Source organism: Arachis stenosperma, chromosome 1 (assembly GCF_014773155.1).
Source record: "Arachis stenosperma cultivar V10309 chromosome 1, arast.V10309.gnm1.PFL2, whole genome shotgun sequence".
NCBI lineage: Eukaryota > Viridiplantae > Streptophyta > Magnoliopsida > Fabales > Fabaceae > Arachis > Arachis stenosperma.
In genome coordinates, this window is record NC_080377.1 from 128874630 (window position 1) to 128889165 (window position 14536).

At 30.5% G+C, this 14536-nt stretch overlaps 2 protein-coding genes across 2 annotated transcripts; one reads left to right on the forward strand and one right to left on the reverse strand.

The window, feature by feature from the left end:
• Window positions 1-2107: 2107 nt before the first annotated feature.
• Window positions 2108-2820, forward strand: LOC130934659 (uncharacterized mitochondrial protein AtMg00810-like). The gene is made up of 2 exons (XM_057864209.1): window positions 2108-2135; window positions 2252-2820. The coding sequence occupies exons 1-2, from the start codon at window positions 2108-2110 to the stop codon at window positions 2818-2820; spliced, it is 597 nt and encodes a 198-aa protein (XP_057720192.1).
• A 7538-nt stretch (window positions 2821-10358) lies between these two features.
• LOC130960456 (protein NRT1/ PTR FAMILY 6.2) lies at window positions 10359-13500 on the reverse strand. Its single transcript, XM_057885880.1, has 6 exons — window positions 13401-13500; window positions 13204-13306; window positions 12423-12640; window positions 11771-12321; window positions 11339-11685; window positions 10359-11151 (listed from the first exon to the last, which is right to left on the reverse strand). Exons 1-6 carry the CDS (start codon window positions 13401-13403, stop codon window positions 10619-10621), a joined length of 1755 nt encoding a protein of 584 aa, XP_057741863.1. The 5' UTR covers window positions 13404-13500; the 3' UTR covers window positions 10359-10618.
• Between the last annotated feature and the right edge of the window lie 1036 nt (window positions 13501-14536).

Consider the following 14536-nt stretch of genomic DNA (forward strand, 5'->3'; position numbering starts at 1 on the left):
TCCTGAGATATGTGCAAGTCAAATTTTCTCAACTAGTTACTTGGATCTAAATCTTTTGACACATTCATGGATAATTGACTCAGGTGCTACCATCCATATAACCAATGTCTATACCTTACTTAATAAATTCAAAATTATTGTCAAACCATTATGTCTCATTACCTGACCATGCTAGAATATGTGTTGTTGCCATGGGTACCATTCACATAAATAAGTCTTTGGTTCTTCATAATTTCATTTACATTCCATCTTTTTGAGTCAATCTCATATCAGTCAGCAGTTTAATAAAATTTTCTAAATACAGTGTCAGCTTTTCTGACCTTTCTTTCACAATACAGGACCATATTTCCAAGAGGGTGATTGACAAAGGTGATGAGTGCGGAAGGTTTGTTCTTGTTGAAATCTCCTCACCATCAACTCTTCAATTCTGTCAAACACTCCAATTCTTTAGTTTGTCATGTAGATAGTTGTAATTGGCATGCAAGATTAGGTCATGTGTCAGAAAATGTGTTTGTAAAATTGAGTCAGTTTCTTTCAAATAATCCCTTGAAATTTGATCACTCAAGATGTTAGGTATATCCCTTATCAAAGTTTAAATATTTGTCTTTTCATGCAAATAATAACTTGTGTTAATCTCCATTTGATTAAATCTATTGTGACATTTGGGAGCCATATCAGACTCCTACCTATAATATAATAAGATATTTTCTTACAACTGTTGATGATTATTCACAGTTCACTTGGACTTACTTACTCAAGCATAAATTTGATGCAACAAATTCTTTGATCAATTTCATTTCTCTGGTTGAGACACAATTCAAAACACAGGTGAAATAGATCCGTTCAAACAATGCTAAGGAGTTAGCTCTTAATGATTTTCTGCAATCCAAAGGAATATTCCACCAATTCTCCTGTGTTCAAACAATGCTAAGGAGCATAACTCTGTTGTGGAGCGCAAGCATCAACATTTGTTAAATGTAGCCCGCGCCCTATTTTTTTAGTCCAAGCTAAGGTACCAATTCAATTCTGGGGAGAGTGTGTTCTCACAGCCACATTCCTCATCAACATATTACCCAACCCTATTATTAATTTTCAAACTCCATATGAGAGAATTTTCCAAAAGCAGCTGGATTACCAAGCTTTAAGAGTGTTTGGTTGTCTCTGCCATGCATCCACTCTATTATCTCGGCGAAATAAATTTTCTCCAAGAGCTATCAAAGCTATTTTTCTGGGCTATCCAGTTGGCTATAAAGGATACAAGCTGTATGATATATAGAAGAAGAAGATTTTTATTTCTAGAGATCAACTTTTTCAGAAAATATATTCCCTCATCCAAGAATTTTCTGACATAGTGTTACCCTCCCCCATTTCTAACCCACACATACATGTACTCACTGACCCTACCCTAACACACACCAATACCAAACCAATTCCAATAGAAATTACTGAAATAACAAACTCTGAGACTGCCCTAATCACCACAAGCACTCACATTTTCCAAAACCAAACAACAACTACTACTAGGAGATCACAAAGACAAAACAAACCTCCTAGTTACCTTATTGACTACCAATGCAACCAGGTCAACTCTATTTTTGTAACTTTGACACTGAGAGACACTTAACTCCATCATATAATGTCTTTATTGGAAATGTCCAAGTCATTCCAGAACCAGCCTATTTCCATCAGGTAGTAAAATTTTCAGAGTGGAGAAAAGCAATGGATGAAGAGTTAAATGCTATGGAAAATAATAACAGTTGGACCCTGACTCAACTACCTCCAAACAAGCACACCATTGGATGTAGGTAGGTGTACAAAATCAAATGCAAGGCTGATGGCACTGTGGACAGGTATAAAGCGAGGCTAGTTGAAAAAGGGTACACACAAGTTGGGGTGAATTTTTATGATACTTTCTCTCTAGTAGCCAAGCTTGCCACTATTTGAGTTCTCCTATCCTTAGCAGCTATCAAAGAATGGTCTTTGTGGCAAATGGATGTAAACAACGCCTTCTTAAATGGAGACCTCTTCAAAGAGGTGTACATGGAGCTGCCATTAGGATAAAAGGACAGAAATAAAGGATTTGTTTGCAAGCTGAATCGTTCCATATATGGGCTATGTCGAGCTTCGCGACAGTGGTTTTTCATGTTCTCAACTGCCTTGCTGAAGAATAACTTCAAACAGTCAAGAAATGATTACTCTCTCTTTTCTTATGGGTCTGGTACAAATGTGATTTATTTACTGGTGTATGTAGATGACATCATCCTAGCAAGTGCTTCTTCCATTATGCTGTCAAACGTTCAGAAATTGCTTCAATCCATCTTTAAACTCAAGATTTTTGGAGATCTAAAATACTTTCTTGGTCTAAAAATTGCTAAATCCACTAATGGCATCCATCTATGTCAGCGAAAATACACCCTCAACCTACTGCAAGATACTAATTTCACAGCTTGTAAGCCAACTGCATTACAAATGGAACCTAACCTAAAGTTGAGCTCAACAGATAGCACCTCTTTGAGTGATTCATCCTTATATCAAAGACTGGTAGACAGGCTAATATACTTAACAATATCCAGACCTGAAATCACTTATGCAGTTAACACCTTGAGTCAGTTCTTGAAAAGTCCAAGCTCGTCTCACATGGATGCTCTTCACCACATCCTTCGATACTTGAAGGGAAGTCCAGGACAAGGTTTGTTTTTTTCAGCCAACTCCAACATACGGCTCATGGCCTATGCTGATTCAGATTGGGTAGGGTGTCCAGACACCAGACGCAGTGTTACAGGCTACTACACTTTCATTGACAACTCTTTAATATCCTGAAAATCAAGCAAACAGACTACAATATCAAGATCCTCAGCTGAAGCAGAGTACAGGGCATTAGCAGTAGTGGCGGCTGAACTTAGTTGGTTAAAAAGATTAATGTTTGATTTCAATATCATCATTGATTCTGCCATGTTATTTTGTGATTCCCAATCAGCTATACACATAGCTACCAATCTGATTTTCCATGAGCGCACAAAGCACATAGAAGTTGATTGACACTTCATCTGAGAGAGAGTAGTTGTTAGATTTATCAAATTGATACATGTTAAGTCCAAACACCAATTAGCTGATATTCTCACCAAACCCGTTTTAGCAACTCAGTTTCATAATCTTATAGCCAAGTTTGGCATTTTAAACATCTATATGCCAAACTTAAGGAAAAATATTAAAATTAATAGTTAGTATTAAAATGATATTTACCAAGTCATGCCAGGTGTACAATTAATAAATTAGTTAAGCCACTACTTATGTATTTAGCTGTACATGTATATACCAACATCAAATTCAATATCTATAAGTTTTATGGTCTTTACACAATTTCGGTCAATCTCCAAGTGAACTTACAATGTTCTTGAATTTTTTTAAGAATATAAGTTACTTTATTTTTTTAATTAATATATTATTTTTATTTAAATTTTATATATATTTTATAAATAATATTTATTATTATTATTTTAGGACAAGCTCTTAGAAGATGGTATTTTGCCATCTGTATTTTCTGAATCATCAACAGAAAATGTATTATTTTGTCATGACAAACAAATACTTAAATGATCATTTAAAGTATGACTAGCAAAAAAATTTTCTCTTAATAGAAAATGAATCGAAACTTAATTGCTATAAAAAACATCCGAGATATTAGAAAGATAGAAGGAAGAATTTGGAGATGAACGAAATTTGAAATGAAGGATATTATTATTATTATATTCGAGAGTGTATAAAATTAGTAACAAACTGTATAGTTCACAATAAAATTAAGATAAATTATTTTTTATGTTTATTATTTTAATTTTAATTTAATTATAATCTTTTAAATTTTTACAATAATTTACAAAATAAATTTATAAAATTTACAAAAAAGAATTATTTTATTTTTTCTCACTTCAATGGTCGCGCTGCAGTGTTTTGACATGCCAAAATCTTGGTGAAAATTATTGAGGATGTCTATCCCAATTTTTTATGTACAATGCATAACAAGTTTGACGCATTGAAAATTTATATATTTGATCTGTAATTTTTTTTGTCCAACTTTTTTATGTTTATTGTCATTAAATCTTAGATTTTTTTATTGGATAAGTTAATTGCTGATATATTATCATTTTTTTTTCATTCTATAAAAAATATTTGCTAACTAGCTATCTATAGTAGAGTATCTAACTTTAAATTGGTGATAAAATAGATAATTTGGGTGATTCAGGTTGTACGTGCTGATCTCAAAGTTCAAAATTTTTCTCATCTCCGACCTCCAATCATAAAGAATGAATTTTTGCAAAAAAACACTGATGAACTCATCCTCCACTACCAACTTGAACTTCAAAATGAGACTTTGGAAGGAAACAAGTCCATCCAACATAACAAGGAAGAATTACAAATCTTTGGAAGTCCAATGACATGGATGAGATCTAAGAAGACAAAAGAGGTATAAATAAACCAGTGGCATTTTGTTTTGAAGTATGTCAAGATTTTGAAGAAGAGAAAGCTACAAATTAAAGGAATAGAAGGCTTGAGGTTGGTAGCAACCAAGATATCCCACTTTTATGCATTGTTTGGAGGTTTCAATGGGTGGACTACCTAAGATGAAGCCTAAACCAAAGTAATCAAGAATGTGTTGAAATTATTAGTTTAATTAATAAGTATATTTTGCGTTTTTTGTGGTATAATTGTGTTTATCAACTGTTTTTGTTAATTCTTAAAGATTAGAAAAGAGATTAACTAATTTAGATCTTAGAAACCATCCATAGTTTATAGTAAAATTTAAAATAGAAGATGCTAAAACGGTTATTAGAATTTTTTTGTTTTTAACCATTAGTTAGTCATTAATATTTAAAAGTATGGAATAAAATATATTGTTAGATTTTTAGATTAAAGAAATTAAATTAATAATTAACTGATTACTAAAAAAAATAAATTCTAATAACTCTCTAATATTTTTCTCAACAAGATAAAAGGCTTGACATTTTTCAATTTGTTGTGTATTAACTTGATATTTTTCATATTATGAACTATCACTCCAACATTATATTCATCTCAAAGTTGAAAACCATTATTCTAGCAATATTTTTCAAAAACATCTATAATATCTTTAAATACTAGTGACTTAATAAATATATTCACCACCTAATAACTCAAATCTAATTTAAGAAGAATATTTTTTTATGGAAAAATATAGGTAAACAATAAGAATATTAAATAATGTGAACAATAGATATGTTGGATGTACAATTTAATAGATATGCAGATGATTATGTTTATTATTTTTAATTGGATGGTTATTTCTTTTGATTCGATCTATTCATGCACAATTAATAATGGCTGAATATTCAATTTACTAGGTGTGCAGATGGTTATTCTAGTGTTAAGATTTAAGAGATAATTTAAAAAGGGAAATATTTTTTATTTTAGGCCAATTCTAAAATTTATTATTCACATTGTTTATAAAAATCATTATCTACCTAACAAAACTGTTTTCTTATTGATACACTAGACTTATATCAAACACTTTCTTAGTAATTAAATTAAATCATTTTTTTTAAAAGATATGGGCTGAGATATTTTTATATAATACGTGATGCTTGCCAAAATCTTCTATTGTTTTTAATAAAAATGTTATTTTATTAAAATAAATCTTAATAAAAAAAAGGTTGTTAATATATTTTTATTTACAAAAACTTTACTAAATAATAATAATGTATTTTATTCTCAAAATTTATATTTAGTTTCAGTTTTATCTTTATACTACTATTTGATTTTTAAATTCATTCCTAATATTTTAATATTTATCAAATATATCCCTTGGTTATTATTAATATCTATTGCATTGTGACATGGCAATTTTAAGCTTACGTATTACTATGACGTCAGTTTAAATTTTCATATGTTATTACCATGTCATCTTGTATTGTTATATATACTTACATTAGTAATTTTTGTTAGTAATATTAACTCTTAAAGTATAATTGAAATATATTTAAAGCATGGTTTCGATATCATCGTGGTAGGAAATTATTTCACGTCATTGACAGAAGGATTCTAATGACGATGAGCTATATATACTTCTTTTTTGTGGGGGTGTTCGTAAACCATGGGTTCATATGTGTAGAATGTAGATGCTTAAATTGGATTCAAGTATACTTGAGTGTTGTTAGAATGAGATTTATTTGAATGTTTGATTTTTTTATTGTTGTGCCTAACTAGTTAATACCTACATTTGATCCTTAGGTTTTCCTACTAAGATGACTTGGAGACGCCAAAGCAATGGTTCAGAATCAAAATTAAACATCAGCTAGCAATGCAAGGCTAATTTTTTTTGTTAAGGAAGTAGAAGTGATGATATATCTTAATATTGTAATTTTTGGTGTTTTTTAAAACTGTGGAAGTACACAAATCGGAGGGTCCGATTTCTGTACCTCAAATTTTTAAAAAAATTTTTTATCATTGTGTACCTGTCACAAATCAGACGGTCGGATTTCTGTACGTCAAATTTTTTAATTTTTTTTTACCACAAATCGGATGGTCCGATTTGTGTACTTCTACAAATCGGACGGTCCGATTTGTGTACCTCTAGAAATCGGACGGTCCGATTTCTGTACCTCTAATAAATCGGACGGTCCGATTTCTGCTTTTCTTATTCAACGATTCCACATTTGAGTATAACACCCCAGTAATCCATATTTAAAAAAAAAAACATCACTACCACTCTAATATTAAAAATAAAAATTCGCAATGCTACGACAGAATGATTTCAAGACAGAGTAGAATTTATTATTTTTAGTTATTAGTTTAATATTTTAATTTAATAATTTAATAATATATTTTTATATATTATTAGTTAATAATTTATTGATTAAAAATAATAAATTTTATTGATTTTTTAACATTTTTATACTACAAACTTAGTACAACCATTTTTTTTAAAACATTTAGCTATTAGCTTATTTTTATAAATTAAAATAAAAAAAAGGCTCAAATATACTAGTAAAAATGTGTTGACTAGAATTGTTAGCTAATATTAATAAAAATTGATCACTTTTAAACTTTTTTTCTCATGAAAAATATACAGGTCTTATTAATAACAGTTGCTCTGGTAATAAATTGGCCTTACTCTAAATAATTTGAGAGTACAAATTAGTAGGTGCTTTAATGTTAAAAGATATATATATCGTAAGAGATTATATTCTCAAGAATATTAAGCATGCCTAAGAATATTATATTCGAATAGAATAAAAAACTTGTTTGCTTAGTATTATGGATAGTTTAAAATTATTTTTAATATTTCAAAATTAAATTAAAATGGTTTTATTTAATATACATAATAACTGAGGCATATAAATATGTTATATACTAATTTCGTATTTTATTTTTTATTCCTTTAAAATGGCAATATCAAATGCCATCTTTGTATATGATAATAAATTTTATATTTTACACAAAATATTTTTAGAAATTAAATTTTAAATTATAAATAAATACGAGAATAATATATTTTTATATATAATTCTAAAAATAAATTAAAATTCTTTAAAATAAATGCCTACTTAGTGAAGTAAAATACTACAAAATTATTTTTATTACTATAATAAATTTATGTACGAATGGTGTGATTATTTGAACTAAAATGATATATTTGTCAAAAACTAAAATATTTTTTGAATGGTAGGTTCATAAACCCAGAAATTTTTTTAGATATTAACTAAATTTTAGTATAACACTTAATTATTGGATTTTATAATATTTTTCAAAATTTGAGACAGAACATTACAATTCCGTATATTAATAATACATCTCCCACAAATTATATATTTAATATTAAAATATGCAATACGCTCCTTGCGTATTTGTATATTTAAATAATAAAAATATAATACGTTTTCTACAAATTATTCCACTCTTAAAATTTAAAAAAATACTATAAAAATCAATAATTGAGGGTCATATCTAAAAATTAGCCTCATAAACCATGATAGGTGCTAAAATTTCCATTATACACTTGAATGTTGTTTGAGATTTGAGTGTTGTTCATTTAATTTTAAGATTCTTGTAGATACCTAACTAGCTGCTATCTATGTATATATTTGACCTTGTCCTATTAAAGGAAGGTTTCCCTACTAAGTTGGACCTGCGGGATTCCAAAGCAATGGCTCAGAATCAAGGTCCATTGTGAAATCATCAATGGTTGTTACGATTCGATTATTGTTTTGTGTCCATTATTGAACTGCTGATAAGACTAAAAATATGGCTCTTAAAACTAAGTAGCTTTTCAAAGTCCCAACGGTTGATTACACTTTAGTGATCATCAACAGGAAACTTTGGGTATTATGTTATGAATAAATGGAGAAATATATACCATGAATGTATGTCACATTTGATGATAACTATATATATTGTCATATGATTCCTGAATCAACATAAAGTAGAATACATAACAGAACTTGTGGTATATCCATGCACTCTTAAGTCAATGGTCTATAGCGTACAACAGTTATTCGAAGAATTTCCAAGGACCAAGCCTGGATTGGGGAGTCAATCAATAAGCAATATAGTAACGATGACTAGTGAAATACAGGGTTGGATTTTGAACCAACTCTCTCTTTTCTTTTCCCCCTTATTTGTTTTCTTTTTTACTTCTTTTCCTTCTAATTTTCTTATAAAAAGAAGAACTAGTGATGACTAATATAACTTTTTGTTTTGTTTAATGACTAATGTATATTAACATATACTATTATGGATTAATAATTTTTTTTTTTTGATAAAGTACTGTTTTAATTTCTAATGTTTGGGTTAAATCTTAATTTTATTTTTAATGTTTAAAACATCGCAGATGTTCTTATTTAAAATGTTTTTTATTTTAATTTTTTGGTCAAAATTAATTTTTTTTCTTTTCTCTCATTTATTATTCTATTAGTTTCACTCTCAAATTACTACAACTACTATCATGGCTTCTAAAAATAAATTTTTTACCACTATGTAAAAAAAATATAATAAAAGAAAAATAAAATCATGGCTTCTAAAAATAAAATATTTTTGAAAGAAAAATTTTAGTTTCAACTAAAAGATGAAAAAAGACAATAAAACATGATTGCATATACAAGAAAATCTATAAACCAATTAAATATAACATTTAATTATCATTGAACTAGATAGATGAGTATGTTAATTTTCTTGTGTATTCATCAATTAACTATATATATACCAGTAGTTAATCAAAACTGAGATATGATATTTAAGAATTATTTGTAAACTTTTTCAAGAAATAAATTCTATAAATTTCAAATCAACTCAGTAAACTATTACTCAGATATGGGTATATACTAAGTCTACAAGCACGAGAAATCTCATTGCACTTTATTACTTAAGTAATAATATTGATCAAAATTAAATCTCAGGAATTTCATTATACATAATAATACTTTTATATATTATATTATAAACGTAAGTAAGTAGGACGGTGAGATAGATAAATAAATAATATCAAAATTAAACGTTTTTGTATACTTTTTACTTGTTATGCTTTAAAGATATTGATCTATTATTATATACCCACAAATCCACAATCAATATATGTAGAAATCACAAGTAAACCCACCTCTCTATTAGTATATTGTTTTACTTTTATCAAGTACTTTATTCACCTTAACTATTTTGTGTTTTTGCTTTTAGTTTGATGATTGACATACAAAAGTAGTGTAATTAAAAATATATATATAAGAGAACAACGTTTTTTTTTTTTTGAACAATCTAAATAATAAGTTAAAAAAAAGTTAATTTTAATTTTAAAATTTTAATTTTAAATTAATTAGATTTATTCATGTTTAGTGAGTTTAGAATGTAGTCTATTATTTATATTGTTTACGATCTCTATTGTTTATCTAGCGGAATTGTTAAAAAAATATGCTTTTGTATTATTGGACTCTTTGTTTACATTAAAAAAATATATTAATTGATTCGTTTTTTTATATTTTAGACTAATAATATATATGAGGAATGCTAGGGATCAGCAATTTTGGTATTTTGTAACTATCAATTGATTATCAATAATGTTTTTAATGGTATGAAATTACATCTAATAATAAAAAATCACTCACTTTTCTTTTGATGGTTAAGTGTTGATAAAAAAAACACAAAAGTTGCTGTTCTCTTAGACTTTTCCAATATATAATAACACGTTTTTAATTTTTTTTCCACTAAAAATATTACTCCTAACAGAAAAAAGGCATGCTCTTTTGTATTTGTTCTCCATCGAAAGGTAGAAGAAATGAAAGATCTATAAGCAAGTTCGATGAGAGATGGAAGACGAAAAATAAAACAAGAGCAAGGGCTTGAAAATGAGAACAATATATTACAATGGAAGCCAAAGCTGAAGAACATTATTTAATTTCTACAATATATGCACGAAGAATAGCTTAATATCTCAACCAATTCTTCGTATACACATACACTCTTCATAAGAATAAAACTATACCTATCTACATATCAATTCAGAAACAAAAAAAGATAACACACACATACAGAACCAAGAGTAATTAATTATGGTGTCTTCTAATCCTCAAAAACTCCCTCCTCCTTCTGATTATCTTCATCAACACCTGTTCTCAGCAGAGTTGTTATTAATCTCACCCATTTGCATGGTTGTTGCTTTTGGTTTCTTAGGCTTATACCATAAAGAACACGCCAAAAACGCCACAAAGTTAATGGCACTAAGTATGGTGAGAAGTGCATAGAACAAGTCAAGCCTTCCCTTGTTAATGTTGTCAGCTAGCCACCCCTGGCCGTCGTGGGTTCCGGTGACTTTCTTGACCACGGCGACGAGGAAGCTGCTGACGAAGAAGCCAAGGGAGAGGGTTGTGAGGAAGAGCCCTGTGCTCATTGTTTTCATCCCTTTGGGTGACTGTGTTATGAAGAAATCGAGTTGGCCTGTGTATATGAATGCTTCACCCGAACCAACCAAGAAGAACTGTGGGATCAGAATGAACACGCTTATAGGCAGTGTTGCAGGGTTACCGGTAACACTCTTTGCAACTGTTAACCGTTTCTTCTCGCATACAGAAGCTGCCACCATTCCCAATGTTGAAAGTACAAGCCCAATTGCAATCCTTTGTAGGCTCGTGAAACCTATAATACACAAAATAACCTTCTTATATGCAGTTGTCTTTACGTGAAGTTAACAGTTAAAAACCGTTAGAAGGAAATTCAGTCAAATATATTAAATTATCTAACGATTTTCAACCCTACAAAGTTGGTATGACTAATAATTGAAATGAATGATTAATGTAAGAAGAGAAGAGAAAAGCATAATTACCTGGTTTGCCTTTCCACTTCTTCCAGAGGGGCATGATGATTCGGTCATAGAGAGCCAAAGTGATTAGGATTGCAGCAACGAAAAAGACAGTGAGAGAGCCAGCGGGGATTTGGAAGCTGCCAACATTCCTTTCCATGGTGGAGGCTTGCTCAACTGAAAACGTGATCATCTGTGCGTATGTGGTCCAGAATATGATAGTTGTGGCCCATACTGGAAGAAGCCTCATCATCATTTTCACCTCCTCCACCCTTGTTAGTGAGCACAGTTTCCATGGGTTTGGTCCAGACCCACCTGATAAGTTCTCTTCAAAATCACCCTCAACCACAATCGCTGCTTTCTCCAGAAAACTACACAATTCAAAAGGATTCTTGCTTATTACTTATTACTTATATATGAGAACAAGCCCTTATTAAGATTGATTAATTAGCATACCGGAATTGATCGGTGTGTTCTATTCTAGAAGGCTCTGGAGTGTCCTCATACAAAGAGGCAACATTGTATGGAAGTTCCAACTTCCTTTTCCTGATTGCAGCTGCAATAACTTGGCAGATATGAACAATGGGGCTTCCCATGCTTTTCTTGAATCTATACCTCTTGGTTCCTGACAAGAACACCAAGATGGCTATGATCATGCAAACAGAACAAACAGCATAAGCCAAAGTTCTGCTCACTTCATCTTGAACGTACACAAGAACTGTAACAGCTGCAAGAGTTCCAAAACTTATGAAGAGGAAGAACCGGTTGAAGAAATAGGCCATCTGGGATTTTTCTTTCTCATCTTTCTCATCAAATTGGTCGCTTCCAAAGCCTGATACACTAGACTTTAGGCCACCGGTTCCAAGTGCAATAAGATATAGAGCCACGTACAAGATTCCCATTTGAAATCCATTGGCTGGTTGGCAAGTGTTACTGTTTGATCTTGGATTGCATGGTGGTGGACGTAACTGTGGCAATTTTGTTGAGATTGCTAATGAAGCAGTACCCTGAAGAAATCACCAATTCACCATGTCCTCTAAGTAAATGGTGATATTAATTTTGATGTTTAAGTTAATATGGTTGATTAAGATTAATATAACTAACAAACCAGTGTTTGGATTGCAGCAAAGATTCCAATTGTCTTGTATCTTCCAAGGAAGGAATCTGCTAGAAAACCTCCAAGCAAACATAGGAGAAATGAGGTTCCCATAAAGTCAGTGACAATATTGGCTGAGGTTGAGCTTGGAAGATGCATCACTCCAATCATGTATGTCACCAAGTTCACTGCAATCCCCATGGTTGAGAGCCTCTCAACAATTTCAATCCCTGTAATGATTCTAATTAGTTCCGTTTTAATTTTGTATTCCATCACGAAGCATGAGTGTTGATTAGCACGTGTAATGAAAATCAAGTTGAATTAAATAATAATTGTGTTGGTAAGCAGAGATGGAATGAAAAGTGTAGATTAATCTAATGGTCTAAAAGGCAGAAAAGAAGAGTGATAAATAAAATAAAAGAGAAAAAGAAGTGTAATATGATATGTAGTGTACATTAAAAGTTGATGAAATCAATGGTGATACTGTGGAAACAAAAAGGACACACTTTACATTGTGGCAGTAGTATAGATAAAATGAGATATTCATATATGGCAGATATACCATGTTATGCTGTTTGTTATTTTCCTCCTTCAAGTCAAAACAGAAAGTGACACTAGAATTATCACTATATCTGGTCTGTAATTCCTCTGAGTGTAACACATCAACACCTTAATTATCTGTATCTACAGATATCACTTTTAACTTAATGAATGAACCATTACCAAGAAACAACTCTTTCACATGCTTAAGGTTATTACTGTGAGGATGATTGTTATTATTATAATTACAAACCTAAAATAAGAGCAGCAGGAACCCAACCACCAGTTTTGGACCTATCAGCAGGGTAGCCTTTGTAGTCCACAGCATCTGCAACTGTCCAACTCATTTTTCCCTCCTGCATGTATATATCTCAAATTAAATAATTAATACCATAAAAGATAGCTAAGAAATATAATGTTTCTAATTTGGCCTAAGCCTAAACTACTAACCATGTTTCTCAAGATTCTGCTTCCACAAAGAAGAATAGAAGAATAGAAGAATAGAAGAAGTTTTTTTTTGCTATACTTGGCTATGCTTAACAAGTTTGTGGTGTGAGGTTCCCCCTTTTATAGGCACAACATAAACCACTGAGATCCCAAAAGCGACCTACCACTTTGCATTGAGACTTGAGACACATCACTACTTGTCCTCCTTTTCTTTTCCTATTCCAAAATTAAATAAAAAATAAATAAAGGGATTAGGTTTATCACAATTTTAAGTGGAAGGTTCTAGGATAGATTCAAACTTTGTTTTATGATCAGATATTTTACTTTTTTGTTCTCATAATAATAACAATATTAACAAAAGGTGATGTTGATTGGAAAAGAGACTTATTATAGAGGAATATGTGGAACCAAATGAAGTTAGAGACTTAGATCAATACCAACATTGATGTTTTTGTGGTAAAATTGATTGATTTTGGGGCTGTGAATGCTGTGAGCCACTGAGCCATTCCACATTTGGCCGACTCTCTTACAAAGTGCTTTTGCTACCCCACACAGCTTCTATTCTCTAATCTCTCTCTACCTTCACTTTTCTCTCTGCTTTGAAAAGGATAACACATGTGTTTAGGATCCTCACATTCTAATTAATTGTGTTTCAATGGTTTGATTAACCTTTGGTTTATATATGCTTTTAACCAATAACACAATAAAGTAAGTTTATGTGTGTGTCAATTTTACAAAAGTAAAGGAGGTCCATGTTCATGCACATTATTAATTAAGGAATATATATGCATGCACAGTGACACATGTGGAAGTATTTTTCTGGTGCACATCTTATTATCTCAACTCCTTTTCAATATTTGAACGTTCATGGTTTTGGATGATTTACTCCATCAATACAAATTAAACTGCAAAACTAGAATTATTCTCATGCTAAATAGCTTAGGTTAAAGACTCTTGTAAAATTTGTATAGCTAAATTTCTTGAGTTTTTGGGAGAAAATTGTTGGCTTATCATATTCGCAGAAAGGGACTGCTATTGTTATTAGTTGTTTTCCTTTCATTCGCACCCAATATTTTGTTTTGATTCAAAATCATAAGGAAACAAAAAATTTATTATTTTTTTTATCAAGATAATAATAA

Coding starts and splice junctions, on each gene's coding strand:
- LOC130934659 (XM_057864209.1), top strand. CDS start 2,108: ATGGGCTATGTCGAGCTTCGCGACAGTG. Junction 2,136..2,251: donor TGTCGAGCTTCGCGACAGTG/GTTTTTCATGTT, acceptor TGGTGTATGTAG/ATGACATCATCCTAGCAAGT.
- LOC130960456 (XM_057885880.1), bottom strand. Junction 12,641..13,203: donor TCCTGCTGCTCTTATTTTAG/GTTTGTAATTAT, acceptor GAATCATTACAG/GGATTGAAATTGTTGAGAGG. Junction 11,152..11,338: donor GAAGTGGAAAGGCAAACCAG/GTAATTATGCTT, acceptor TGTGTATTATAG/GTTTCACGAGCCTACAAAGG.